The sequence below is a fragment of the Bufo gargarizans genome, chromosome 3 (assembly GCF_014858855.1).
Source record: "Bufo gargarizans isolate SCDJY-AF-19 chromosome 3, ASM1485885v1, whole genome shotgun sequence".
Lineage (NCBI taxonomy): Eukaryota > Metazoa > Chordata > Amphibia > Anura > Bufonidae > Bufo > Bufo gargarizans.
Genome location: NC_058082.1, coordinates 65,609,472 through 65,624,805, shown reverse-complemented (window position 1 = coordinate 65,624,805; position 15,334 = coordinate 65,609,472). Strand labels below are relative to the sequence as shown.

Genomic DNA, 15,334 nt, shown 5'->3' with positions numbered 1-15,334 from the left:
AGCGTCCCAAATATTCGATTTCTCCTTGCTTGTAAATCAGAGTGTATCACTCTGAGGAGTTTTCGAGCTTGATGTAGGACGAGTTGGTCACTTAGGAGGTTATTGGTAAGGGAGGTGTAGCTGTAGATCTCCTTGCGTACGCCAAAAATGGTGGTAATGTGGGGTCCAGATTCCTCCCAGACGCGTTTCGAAGTCCCAAGGGGTGCTGACTTCTTCCTCAGTGGTGACCTGGCTCCCCCTAAACCACCTTTTTTATACCATCTTTGTTAATTGGTTCCAGATGTCCCAAAGATCAGTCCTGGATCACAATCCAGGTACCATAGTGACAAAATCTGGTCTGGATTATTACAATATACTATACTCAATGATAAAATTTAATATTTTTAATGATAAAGTAAATTCAATCAGAGATATAGCTCCCACATTTCTTCCATAAGTATAATATATCGAAATCTTGCTATTTTTGAAAAAAACGCATATGCGGTAATGATGCGGTTTCCATGCGTTTTTTTTGGGGTCGATGCGTTTTTTTCAGAAAAGCTGCTGAAATTACATCCTTAATCATTTACATAAGGGATTTAATGTTATTTGCTTCCTTACTCTCATTATTCACAATAACATGAATTAAAATGTATACATGAATATAAAAATATTTAATTAATAAAAAATATAATAAATAAGTGCACCTTCACACATTTTTTACATCTAAAAGTAGATGAATCAAACTGACTCAGTCCAACATGGAGGACTGTTGTCAGATTGGATGAACACGAGATTGTGGCACCACAATAATGATAATCGGCGATTATTTTATACCGAATTAATGGTGACATTCGATTAATTTCTCAATTGAAAACTACTGAGCAATAACACATTCAGTGCTCTAGTGTTGGGAATTTAACTTTCTGGATCCATTCAATCAGATTACAGACAAGCACCCATTTGCTGTCTGATGTGTGTATATATACACTATAAGTGATTTTTTATACTGTCAATTGTGACGTTTTATCATTATGTTATTTCATTTCTGTACAAATTACGTACTTTGTATGACATTTTAATTATTTTTAAAAAAAAGTTATTGCATCAATAAAGTGACTTGTTTTGAGCAAATTTCCAGATATTGAGTGCCATATCTCCAATATTATTTAAAATTCTTTACTTTCTGGTGTTTGGAGTTCACACCCAGATATTGAGCACCTCTCTATCCTACGGAGTAGTAGAGCCACTCCATTTTGCTAAATTCTTTTAAAGTTTGTTTTGGGTTCAAATTAAAATGAATTGGTCAGGAGAGTCGATTTGGATATCAATAAACGAAACCCAAATCAAAAATGCTCAGATTGCCCTGCAAAGTTGTTTGACATTTTGAGGTCTCCTAGGACGGTATTCAACCTCTTTTAAACTCCTTAATGCTAAGATAGCATTAAGTAACATCAAAGTGACAGTGACCTACATGGTTATGGATAAACGGATGGTAGCTGGTGGTATCGAATGGCCTGTTTAATAACACATTGCCTTGTAGATTTTGTTTTTGAATTACAACATGGTCCACAAAATACCCATTTTTGGTTTAACAATGCCTTCTCTATCTTCTGACCTGTAAAATGGTGGCTGCCATCAGTGGGGTAACTAGAGTTCTATGGGCCCCAGGGCAAGCTTTGAATTGGGCTCCCCCCACTATATAGGTTTGAATGCGTTGTAGTACAATATTAAATAGAAGAGGTAGGTGTTTTTTTTTGCCCCTTTCTGTATATATTATTTTTTTTTGCCCCTCTCTATATATTTCATGATTTTGCCGGCGGGGGCTCCCTTTTCTGAATTCAAGTGCGGCGTGCCACTGTGCCACACTGCCAGGTGCGCCCACCTCCCACGTTTGAAGCTGGTGTGTGTGCATACATAAAAAAAAAATATATACTTGCCTACTCTGCTCCGCTCCGTTTGTCTGATCCGCTCTGCACCGCGTCATTCCGTCATCTTGCGTTATCCCGCGAGACCTGTGACCTCAGCGCTGGGTCTCACGCTGTCACAGCTGGTGGTGCAGCACCAGGGAGGGTATGGGTAGGTGGGTACGGGCTATTTAATGTGCACACTGTGCAGTTAGCACAGCCGGCCAGCCGCATTATAAAGAGAGGCCCGAGCCCAACCCCCATCCCGCCTGGCCCGGTTGCGGTCGCACACTCTGCGACCACAATTGTTATGCCCCTGGCTGCCATGTTGAGAGAGTCGTCCAAATCGAAGATTCGGATTCATCTGAAATCTGAATTTATGTGAAATTTGAGATAAATTTGATTTGCTCATCTCTAGCTACAGGTCCTCTTTCAGGATAAAGTGAAATAAATCCAGATTACACTGTTTACCTATACATCTATCAGCATACATTTTATATTAGACTCAGTTGTAGACTTGGCTTTCATTGATTTGAGATATTGATATATTTTTACTTTAGGTCTGGCTATGTGGCGGCCAGCTGGAGATCCTACCTTGCTCGGTTGTTGGCCATGTGTTCCGCACAAAAAGCCCTCATTCCTTCCCCAAAGGTACCCAGGTGATTACTAGAAACCAGGTGCGCCTGGCTGAAGTTTGGATGGATAGCTATAAAGAAATTTACTACAGACGGAACCAACAAGCTGCCAAAATGGTGCAAGAGGTAAGTTGGATACATTTTCATATTTTGTAGAATCATACAATGGTGTACGTTCGTTTTACTTCTGTGCTCTATTGAGGAATCTTCTGGGATTCACCTGGGTTCTTGGGGGTCACCTGTAGCAATTTCTTAAATGCCTTGCTCCCTTCTAGCAACTGGCAACTTAACTCTGGTTGCTATGAGCAAAATTGAATGGAATTTTTTGCATTTTACAAATGCAAAATAGTGGAGGCATTAGCTTTTATAGTAATCACACTGGCCATCTCTAAAGACTTTGAAATCTGCTTCATTAAGATATCCTTCTATAATCAATATATCATACATACATACATACATACATACATACATACATACATATATATATAATTTTATATATTGAGATACCCTCAACATAATCACTTACTTATAAGACTGCATTCTTGGTGTGTGTGTGTGCGCGCGCCCTAAAGGAGGATACATGGAACTTGAAAATTCATTTTTCTCTCTCCTGAAAATTACATTCAAAGAAGTTGTCTCACAAAAAGGTTCTGCATTTTTTTAAATCAGTGCTTGGATTTGAATTCTTTTATAATTTCATGTAATTAAAAAATTTAGTATAGCCATTGAATTATTCAATAAAATGTATTTGCATAGCGCCCCTGCTGTTTATTATTTTGCTTATTTTCTGTCCATCTTGCTGAAGTGGTCACACATGTTCAGTTGCATTCATCAACTGCCACCTGGCCTAACGACTACACTGCCCCTTAGATAGGGCCTTTTTTACCCCCTGAGCTGCCAGCCTGAAATAAATCTAGCAGAGGAATTGGAGCAATGTATGGCGAGATCTCTGGATCCATGTGAGGTACAGGGCTGGTTCTAGCTTTGTTACAAAGAGGTTGTCATGTAGTATATGATGTCTGATTTTCATTTTTTACATTAATCATGGGACAACCCCTTTCAAATGAAGTAAACCTTATGTAATGGCTGATCAGTTAGTTGTCCCTGTAGGGAATGTATGAGACGCCTAAAATTCTTTTCATGCATTTATAATTACAGAGAAACTTTGGAGATATTTCTCCGAGACTGAAGCTGAAAGAAGACTTAAAATGTAAGAACTTTTCATGGTACCTGCAGAATATCTACCCCGAGATGTTCATACCAGACCTGTCACCGACATACTATGGAGCGGTAAGTGATGAGAAAACAGTTTTACAATACTATGATCAGTCTTATCACTTAAACTTGCACATAGAAACTTATCATACACTCTAAATGTAATAATTATAAATGCACTGATACATTTTTATACAATCTGAAAATGTACTGTGTTCTACATGTACTAAGTATTGGTCATTGTCAATCATGAGTTATTCTATTTACCAGCAACCTATTTGATGGCTCCATGGGTAAATTCTCTTAAATTGTATGCAGAAGATGTATCAAAACTGCGTATAAAATGTTAAATCTCATAAAAGACATGACCATTACAACGCGCCCTCAGACCCTATTTGCGTGTATTGTATTGTACTTTGTAAAACATGAACTAATCAATTAAAGGGGTTGTAACCAGGGGCGTACATAGAAATCAATGGGCCCTATAGAAAGAATCTAAATTGGGCCCCCATGTCACATTTATAGCACATCCCAACACCCATTTCGCGCCTCTCCCTTTGCTCCATGAACTGTGCTTGCTGCTGCCTGTTATATTGTGGACATCAGGGCCTGGCAGATGCTCTGTTCTAACCTGGGAACTGCACTATACTCTGTGCAGATCCCTTACAGGACCTGTGATGACATCATCAAAGGTCCTTTAGCTTTCTCCTCTGATGGTAGGAATTTCTGAGTGAAGCTGCACTTGAGCCAATATTGAATGTAATTAGGCGGAGTGGCCTATTCTCCACTGCGGGGGGCCGCATAGCAGCTGCGTGGTCTGCCTCTATGGGAGGTACGCCACTGGTTGTAACAAGTCTTCTAGTTATTCCCCACCCACAGGATAGGAGAAAATTAACTGATGGGTGGGGGTCCTGTTCTCCCAATCTGATGGAGTGGCACATCAAGTATGCGCTCTGCTGCTCCATTCATTCCATAGTCTTCTCCGGATTTGTGGGGGTGCCAGCAGTCAGTTCTCCGTGGATCAGTTATGCCAGATCCTGTGGATAGGGGATGACCTCAAAACTTTGCACAACCCCTTTTAACTGCAGTAAAAAAATATCTGTTTTTAACCACCTCTAGGTTTTGCTGGATTTTGATGCATGCAGTGTATGGGCATTTGTTGCACTCCAGGCATCAGACCCCAGGTGCAATTACTTTCAATACACTCTCTATACATTCCTGAATTATGGCCTGACAGTGATTTTTCTGTAACTGGGTCGGATAACTTTTTCCCCCAACTGGAAATGACACAGTTAATATTGACAATTTATACACAGATTATTTTTACAAATTGTCATTTTCAGTGCACAATATATAATATTGTATGGTAAATGTTATAATATTTCTTCTAGATTAAAAATGAAGGATCCCAGAGCTGCTTAGATGTTGGGGAAAGCAACCATGGAGGAAAACCCTTAATCATGTACCCTTGTCATGGAATGGGAGGAAACCAGGTACACACAGAAAGTCATTTGAGGCAAAGTGACTTAAGTAGTCCTTATTTATATTAATATTATTATTAATTTGCACCATTTTTTTTAAAATAAAATACAATATTTTTTGACTAAACCATTGAAGGGAGTCTGTCAGCAATTTTGCTGGGTGCTGGTGAGAGCAAGACATACCTTTTTTAAGATTTTTCTCTTCAGAAGTAGTGTGAATATGACATTTTAGCAAGTGCCCGCAGCCTGCATTTCTAAGCAGAAGATTGGTACTTACCTGCTCTCCATCACTCCGGTCCTCTGTGCTTCCTCCACCATGTCCCAGTCCCCGCAGTGATGCTGCATGGTTACATGCTCCACTGCAGTCAGAGGCTTGCTTCAGCGGTGGTGTGCCATAAGTGGCACATCACTGGATATCCACACTGCGAGAAACGGAACATGGACACAGTGTGGAGACCAAAGGCTGGATGCCGCTTCTGCAAAAACTCAGTATTCTTGGAGCAGAATGTGATACTCGCACTACTCTATAAAAAGTATGTTTGTATTTCTCTCCCCAGACCCTAACAAGTGCTGTCAGCAATTTAGCTTGATCAGAACTGCTGACAGACTCCCTTTAATAACTGTTTAAATATAAAATATTTTTTATATTGTCCCCTCAATTTCAGTGTACTGTATAAGCAAAAGAATGCAAAAAACCTGGATAGACTATTAAATAATAAGGCTATATTATGGAGATGCTGTTGCCTTATATAATCATTAACATTAATGCCACTGTTGGATATATATTTTAACCTAACCTATCTATTTCATGTGTGTGCTCTACGTATAACATATTAACTGGCAGATATACAGTACAGACCAAAAGTCTGGACACGCCTTCTCATTCAAAGAGTTTTCTTTATTTTCATAACTGTGAAAATTGTAGATTCACACTGAAGGCATCAAAACTATGAATTAACACATGTGGAATTATATACATAACAAAAAAGTGTGAAACAACTGAAAATATGTCATATTCTAGGTTCTTCAAAGTAGCCACCTTTGATTACTGCTTTGCACACTCTTGCCATTCTCTTGATGAGCTTCAAGAGGTAGTCACCTGAAATGGTCTTCCAACAGTCTTGAAGGAGTTCCCAGAGATGCTTAGCACTTGTTGGCCCTTTTGCCTTCACTCTGCGGTCCAGCTCACCCCAAACCATCTCGATTGGGTTCAGGTCCGGTGACTGTGGAGGCCAGGTCATCTGGCGCAGCACCGCATCACTCTCCTTTATGGTCAAATAGCCCTTACGCAGCCTGGAGGTGTGTTTGGGGTCATTGTCCTGTTGAAGAATAAATGATAGTCCAACTAAATGCAAACTGGATGGAATAGCAGGCCGCTGCAAGATGCTGTGGTAGCCATGCTGGTTCAGTATGCCTTCAATTTTGAATAAATCCCCAACAGTGTCACCAGCAAAGCACCCCCACACCATCACACCTCCTCCTTCATGCTTTACAGTGGGAACCAGGCATGTAGAGTCCATCCGTTCACCTTTTCTGCGTCACACAAAGTCATGGTGGTTGGAACCAAATATCTCAAATTTGGACTCATCAGACCAAAGCACAGATTTCCACTGGTCTAATGTCCATTCCTTGTGTTCTTTAGCCCAAACAAGTCTCTTCTGCTTGTTGCCTGTCCTTAGCAGTGGTTTCCTAGCAGATATTCTACCATGAAGGCCTGATTCACACAGTCTCATCTTAACAGTTGTTCTAGAGATGTGTCTGCTGCTAGAACTCTGTGTGGCATTGACCTGGTCTCTAATCTGAGCTGCTGTTAACCTGCGATTTCTGAGGCTGGTGACTCGGATGAACTTATCCTCCGCAGCAGAGGTGACTCTTGGTCTTCCTTTCCTGGGGCGGTCTGCATGTGAGCCAGTTTCTTTGTAGCGCTTGATGGTTTTTGTGACTGCACTTGGGGACACTTTCAAAGTTTTCCCAATTTTTCGGACTGACTGACCTTCATTTCTTAAAGTAACGATGGCCACTTGTTTTTCTTTACTTAGCTGCTTTTTTCTTGCCATAATACAAATTCTAACAGTCTATTCAGTAGGACTATCAGCTGTGTATCCACCTGACTTCTCCACAACGCAACTGATGGTCCCAACCCCATTTATAAGGCAAGAAATCCCACTTATTAAACCTGACAGGGCACACCTGTGAAGTGAAAACCATTTCAGGTGACTACCTCTTGAAGCTCATCAAGAGAATGCCAAGAGTGTGCAAAGCAGTAATCAAAGCAAAAGGTGGCTACTTTGAAGAACCTAGAATATGACATATTTTCAGTTGTTTCACACTTTTTTGTTACGTATATAATTCCACATGTGTTAATTCATAGTTTTGATGCCTTCAGTGTGAATCTACAATTTTCATAGTCATGAAAATAAAGAAAACTCTTTGAATGAGAAGGTGTGTCCAAACTATTGGTCTGTACTGTATGTCAATATAACTTTGTCTGAGCTATATTCAAAAGATGAATGTACTGCACTTTTCAGTAAAACTATATGCCAGAATACAAATGTATACAGCTCTATAAACTATATTTCTTTACAGTGAAAAACCATTGCAGACCTTCAACTGCATAGCCATAGTGTGTCTGGAGTTTTGGGGGGTTACTCTTCAAACATGAACATATTGTGTTTATTGCCCAAATGTAGTGCACAAGTAGCTCAAACTTATTTTTGTGGATATCTCTTATTTTACGGATTTTGTACAGTTTTATATTGTGTTCTTCAGTTAGTGTAGCAACAGCACCATCTACAGGCTATATGCACGTAATACAAGTTTGGTCTGTTGCTTTAATTATCTCCAGTGTCATTAAATATTAAATGTCACGTTCATGTTTTGCAGTACTTTGAATATTCCACGCAAAAGGAACTGCGCCATAATATAGGGAAGCAACTCTGCTTACTTTCCAAATATGTGCCAGGGCAGGTAGAGCTCAAAGAGTGCCAGTACAAGGGAAAAGGGACAAGCGTACCGGGCAATGAAGAGTGGGAGTTCACAAAGGTACAGTATGGTTTTCCTGAGATTATCAATAGTAATTTCCTAAAAATGATTCAAAAGATTCATATAATAAAAATAAAACTTTTCATTAAAAAAATATTCTAAACTGGCCATATGATGTAATAAAATCAAAAGGTGCTTCAACAAAGTATTCGTTTAAGGGTGTGCACACTTATGCAACCATATTATTTTATTTTTATATTTTTTCTTCCCTCTAGCTAAAAGATTTCAGTTTGTTTTTCAATTGAGTGGTACAGTTTATAGGTCACATTAAAGGTGGAAAAAGTTCTGAAATGATTTCATTGTCAAATTTTTTTACATCACAAAAACCTGACATTTTAACAGGGGTGTGTAGACTTTTTATATCCACTGTATATAATCTAACTATCTATCTAATGTAATGAGTGGAAAGCACAGAGCACAGCAATGACACTGCTGTCTCTCTCAAAACTTTCAAAAACTGTAGAAAATGGCTGCTGGGGAGTTTATTATAGTAAGGGGTAGGCAACTCTCCTATTGGTTGCTAGGGATGTTGCTAAGCGCTGACAAAGACATTGCAGCCTTCTCATTGGCCCACAAGCAAGAAGCAGGGAGGGATCATTGGTTCAGATAAAAAAAAAAATCTAGAATATTCGAAAATATGAATATATTCTAAATATTAGTGAATTCTCGAAGTGTTGATGTTCGCGATTAATATTCGCTATTCGAATATTCGTGCCCAACACTAGTCACCATATTTTTCAGTCTGATTTATATGGAAGCCAACAAAATCTGTATGCAATCAGATGCATTCGGCAGTACAGTAGCACCAGCTCACCTAGGGTAGTCTTATTACCGTTCTGTGCAAAACAAAGCTATAATATGTTTTTACATCTACAATGAGATTTATTTCGGTAAGACAATTGCATGGATACAATGACTAAAAGGCCACCCTCTTAATGGTATCCATCAGGGGAAACATGAGCACTGCTTAGGTTGAATATCAACTGGTGCCACCTTGTCCTTTCCTTTTAAAGGGGTTTTCCAGGAATAAAAAAAAATTTAAAATACTTAAATATTATTTTATAATAAATATATTCACAAATACCTTATATTACTTAGAATGGCTTGTTTTGTGTAGGGAGCAATCATTAGGAGAAATAAAATGGCCGCCGCCCTATCTGTACACACAAAACCTGTCCTAATCACACAAGTTACTTCACCACAATGAGCCATAGCGCTGCCTCATCCTCCTCTCTGCTCGTCAGGAATTATGATCCTGAATACAGTTGAATCTCTGTGGGAATGGAGATGATGAGGAGAAATGAGAGGAGGGTGAGGTGTGTCTAATGAGCAGCAGCACTTGTATGCAGTCTACATTACCACAGCCTGTCCTGTCTGTCCTCTCTGTACTTCATGTCTCCTCATGAGCTAAATTCCCCAGAGATTCAGCTAAAGTTCTTATCATCTGTATTCAGAATCATAATTTCTGACAAGTAGAGCAGAGAGGAGGATGAGGCAGCTCTTTACCTCAGTGTTGTAAAGTAACTTGTCCTTGTGTGATAAGGACAGGTTTTGTGTGAACTAATGGGACAGCGGCCATTTTGTTTCCCCTGATGATTGCTCCCCAGACAAAATGAGCAATTATAAATAATGAAAGGTATTTGAGAATATATTTATAATAAAGTAATATTTAAGTATTTTCATTTTCTTAATTCCCAGAGAACCCCTTTAAAGGGAATCTGTCAGATAATCTTACTATATGTAAATGAAGCAAAGGCTATATAGTCCTGCCTAACCTAATAGAAAACATAGCTTTGTTAGTATTATCTGTACTTTTGAACTACAGAAAAATAACTTTGAGGCCTTATATGCATATGAATCAAAGTTCCCAGTGGGGCGCGTATAGCTGTTATAGGAGTTCAGGCATGCCTTCTTTTGTTAGGCAGCACTATATAGCCTTGGCTTGGATGACATATAGTAAGATTAGCTGTATTTCTACAGTATTTCTACTCCCAGCAAATCATTTGAGAAGTCATGTCATTATTTTTTTCTGTCCGTAAATTTGTAAAGTTACTACATTATCCCTTTAAGCCATTATGATATGCCTTTTACATAATATTTGACAACTGAGAAATTATGTCTTTAGTTAGCTTTTAAGTTTTCTTCAAAAATCTTACCAAAGTTGTATTTTTTTTTAACAGGAGCGATTACTGAAAAACACTGGCTCAAATCTATGTTTAACATCTCGTGGAGAACATCCATCCACTATAGCATGCAATCCTGCAGATATACATCAGAGATGGGGCTTCAGCTAATCCCCACTGATACTGACTGCAAGCGGGGGCTCCATTTCTTCAGTGCCTTACATTCCACTGGATTCTGCTGAGGAATCTGAAGATAAAAGTTACCATGGGAGCCAGAAAAATCCTAACTTTTGTCTTCCACTGATACGTTTACATTTTAGAATGGTGCCTTGAAGGAAGAGCCAATAACCAAAAGAACACCAGGACCATGAAAATGCCTCTTATAAAGCTAAACTCTGAAATAAATGGGACATTTCAAAACAATGTGGGTGCTGGGGTGCCCCTTAACTTGCCATATGGATGATATGAACAAGGTTGATTTGCACTAGCTGCTCTTTTCTACACTACAAGTGTGCGATAGACAATAATGGATCATATCTTGTAGTCTTGATGAGGTTCCTCTCTGAAGTGACATGCTGCTTTTGAATTGTAGGGCTCCTAGTAAGTATCTAGAGCAGGCTGGATTTCCATCTGCTGTGGATCCACAGCAGGAGGAAAGCCATGGCATAACTCTAGAGCATATCAAGGTGTCCTTCCTGAATGTATGGTCAAGCTGAGGGTTTTCTACACTGGATTACACTTGTTCTGTCCTATAGACATTTGAAAGACAATCCTGTTGGGGGGGGGGGGGGGGGGGGGGGGTTGTGGTATTGGTTCTACCAGTACGTGATTCTTTCTTCAGGAGATAAACGACACTGCAAGTCCACTGGCTTAAATCTTAACCTGAGCTGGGAGGATCCTGGCACTTGGCCTTCTTTTTGTGTTCTTTTGTAGGCAGCCTGTAGGACAATTGCAACCCTGATTCCCAACATACTAAAATCTTAATTGTCTAGTTTTTTTTTTTTTCTAGTAGAGAATTATTTATTTGGGATATAAGACCTAAATCTTTGCCATTTTTTTTTACGTTTTTATAAAGAAATGAAAGCTCTTGCAGTTTGGGGCAGTTTTCAGACACTACTGTATATTTTTAAAGGCAATCGATTTTTTTATTTTATTTTATTTTTAAGTCCACCAGTCACACACTGGAGGCAAAAATTTAGGTAATGATATGCATCTACTATGATGTTGGCTCCTAAGAACATAGTAGGTTGCTATATCATTAGTTAGATGACAAGTGCTCTTTCCAATTGTCCCTTTATCATACTTTCTATCTGTTCCAGTTTCTTCTGCATAATGTATCAAGTTTTAACTTATCTTGTTTTAATTTTTTTTATGGCTAAATATCTATTAGGATGAAGGGTTATTTTTTTCCTCTTTAGGGAGAATGGTGGTAAATATGAGGCTGAATCACTGTGATGCTATGATTAGTTAATTTGATAGTAAGGACTATGCCTAAATTAGGCTTCCTTCAAATAGAGCAGAATGGCCTGAATGATTCTGTGTATTTATAATTTTGAAATCATGTAAAACATGTTAAAAGCATTTTGGCAAATGGTTACAGCTCTGGTCTGTTAGTTAAAATAAAATGCTATTTTTCTTTGTGTTATAATCAAGACTTGTGTTTGAGTGTTGAATGAACACCGTGTCAAAGGGGCTTGAAATGTGTATGTTGCCAGCAGAGACCCAGCTAGAAGCTCTACAAGAAGAAGAGGGGCTTTAAAGTGGTTCTTTGGGCTTTAAAAACAAAAACAAAAAACAAACATTCAGACACTTCATGGCTACCCTGTTGTGGAAAGAAATTTTGGTTAGTGTTTATTCCTACATTGGGCCACAGATTCCACCATCTCCATGCGCTCACACTGGGTGCGGGCTCTTCTGTCCAGGCCCCGACCAGATGTATTCTCAAGTATCTTGTTCATTTACACATACAGTCAGAAGAATTGGTGGCCCAATGAAGGGCTGAGTACTGATCAAACTATCTTCTCACAACCCCTTTAAATGGAACCTGTCGCCTCTAAAAACCATCCCAAGCCGCCAGCAGTACCTGACAGTAGCCAGCAACATGTTTCCTAAGATAATTTTTTTCTTCCTGAAGGCCGATGCGGCTAAAGCTCAGCGTTCTTTTATCCTCTGCCGGCGCTCTTCTCTAGTCATGCTTGAAGTCAAGGGGGCAGCGGCCTCCTTGCTTTAAGTCAAGATAACCACGCCCCCTTCCATGCCCCTTCGCTGTGACTGACAGCCGGCAGTTCGGCAGGCTTTGCCGAAATCTCTGCATAAGCGTTGTCAGTGACAGCGAAGGGGCAGGTAAGGGGGTGTGGTTATCTTGACTTGAAGCAAGGAGGCCACTGCCCCCTTGACTTCAAGCATGACTTGAGAAGTGCGCCGGCAGGGGATAAAAGAACGTTCTGAGCTTTAGCCGCATAGGAAGAAAATGTAGCTGCTGGCTACTGTCAGGTCACAGGTTCCCTTTAATGAAAAATACTGATATCATGGTACTGTTACTATTTGAGTACCAGAGGTAAGTTGTGTTACAGAGAAAAAAGTCACTTTAACGATGATAAAAAGGTCCATAGACTGAATTAAGGACAAAAATAAGAAGATACTGTATTATAGGATTTACAAAGGGGTTATTGAGTAGAATTGGCAAATATTAATATACTGTATATTAACGTAAGGTTTTGCATTTGAGATGAGTCTAAATATACTCATTAAACTCTGGTAATCTTTAGCAATCAGTGCCAGACATCTGCTGCCAAGACAAAGAGAGAATTTAATACAAAAAATTAAGAAGTTTGAGACTAAAGAAGAAAATATGAGCACTTGGAGACCTCATCTCTAAAGAACATTCTATGCTTTAAAGGGGTTATCCCAGAAATAATATGGATGACCTATCCAAAGGAGCGGTTATCAATGTCCTATAGAGTCCCAGCACCCCTGCAGATCAGCTGTTTCGGGAATCTTTGGCACTCACTGGAGCTCTGGTGAGTGCGGCAGCTTCCTGGTCCCTTAACATGCACAACGTCTTACATTGTATAGCAGTTGTGCTTGGTATTGTAGCTCAGCTACATTGAGTTAAATGGGGCTGATCTGCAACTAGGCCCTCTGACCAATGTACGGTGACGTCGGATAGTCTAGAAAGAGCCTGCAGTGCTCCCAGAACACCCGGCCTCTTCTAACAGCTGATCGGTGGCCGTCCTGGTTGTCACACCTGAGGATAGGTCATCAATATTAATTCCCTTTAAAGAGGACCTGTTACCTCTCCTGACATAATATAACTATTCTGGAGCATCTTTTCTTATAACTCTGTGTTGTGCCATTCCTCTGTTATTCTCCCTGGAAATGTATGGATGATTTGCCAGCTGGGTGTTAAGTCCTCTTTCACCCATCAGTGAATCATGGACGTGTGCTGTCTGTTTCTCTACGGACGGCACACACACCTATTGACTTTAATGTGTGTATTCATACATCAGTAGTTTTCCATGGACAGTGGATCCGTGATGACACAACAGAAGCATGCCCCATTTTTGTCCATGATTTCGGATCCCTCATGCACATTTTAGGTCTCATGGGTCTGTGTAACACATGGACACAACATTGTTGGCATCTGTGTTTGGTCCATGGTTTTCATGAATTCTTGTTATGAGATGCTCAGGAAACCATGTTTCAGCCTAGCAGTGTCTGCAGAATACGGATTACACACGGATGGCAAAAAGTGGACACGCAGACCAAACACTGGTCCTTCATGGAGGTCGGGATTGACAAAAGAGGAGAACTAGAATCTTCCTGTTAAGCCTCATTTAAATGTCAGTGTTTTGGTCAGTGATTGTGAGCCAAAACCAGGATTGGAGCCTCCACAGGCATAATGTGTAAGGGAAGGATCTGCACCCGCTCTGTGTTTAGAGCTGCACCTGTTTTTTGTTCATAATCACTGATGTAAATCACTGATGTGTGAATGAGGCATAAGGCTGTGTTCACATGAGTAAAATTGGGCCACTGCCATTTATAAAATTTCCACAAATAACTCTTGCAATAGTGTAGTATTTACTTTTGTGGTGATCGATTAGATTACCTGCAAAATGTGCAACAGTGCTGCCTACCATGGGCAATCAGGTCCCAGTGTTTAGGAAAGCAGAGTGGTGATGCAGCCTTAATATTTTGTCATGGTGCTCCTACCTGGATACTGTCGCTCCCTGGAGTTAGGCTCTGTAACAACAAAGGTGTTGTAGTTGGTGGCGTAAATAGAATCCAGACTTGGTAAAGTTCAACGGTTTTAACTTGAATAAACTTGTCATCCAGAGAATGTGATCTTTCTCTAGGCTCAGAGAAAGATACTTTGCTTTCCCTCTTTGCTGTGCTAATCTCTGGCTTCAGTCTGGTTCCTATCTGCTTCAGTTACTGTTTCTTATGAAGGTGAGGTATCCTGTGACCCGTTTTGCTGAGTAGGAGTCTTTGGCTCTGTTTGCCAAAGGCATTATGTGTAATGGGCTGCTCTCTAAGCTACTTTTACAAAGCTCCTGCAGCAGTGAAGGGAAACGCTCTCTCACCACACTATGCTGCTTCACTCTCTCGCTCCAACTCTCAACTCCCCTCTCGACTAACTATAGCGTGCTTCAACCCCTCCCTTAGTAGGAAGCATTACCAGCCTACCCCTGTCCAAAAGGAGGAGAAAGTGCAGGCTGGAAGCAGGGCTGCAAGGCTGGATGGAGACCTGGCATGACTGGGGCTTGGAGGGAGAGGATCCGGGGTTACAAAGGGTTAAGGAGGAAGGATAGTGACGTAAGGGATGGAGGTGTGGCTAAGGGGTTAAAAGGGTTAGCAGGGGCGGGAAAAGGGGCCATTTTGTGAGGACAGCAGTGTGGCAGCAGCCCGTGTCTGAGCTGCTGCAGTACCTTTTTTGGTGTTTCTGTCCCACG

General features: G+C 40.2%; 1 protein-coding gene across 1 annotated transcript in view; it reads left to right on the top strand.

Moving 5' to 3' along the window:
* The window catches only part of LOC122932583 (polypeptide N-acetylgalactosaminyltransferase 6-like), a 76,749-nt gene extending 64,715 nt beyond the window's left edge, over window positions 1-12,034 (top strand). Inside the window, 5 exon segments of the mRNA XM_044287076.1 lie at window positions 2,447-2,647; window positions 3,680-3,811; window positions 5,128-5,229; window positions 8,101-8,259; window positions 10,440-12,034. Coding sequence (XP_044143011.1) covers window positions 2,447-2,647; window positions 3,680-3,811; window positions 5,128-5,229; window positions 8,101-8,259; window positions 10,440-10,553 — 708 coding nt within the window. The 3' untranslated portion in view covers window positions 10,554-12,034.
* Window positions 12,035-15,334: the final 3,300 nt, after the last annotated feature.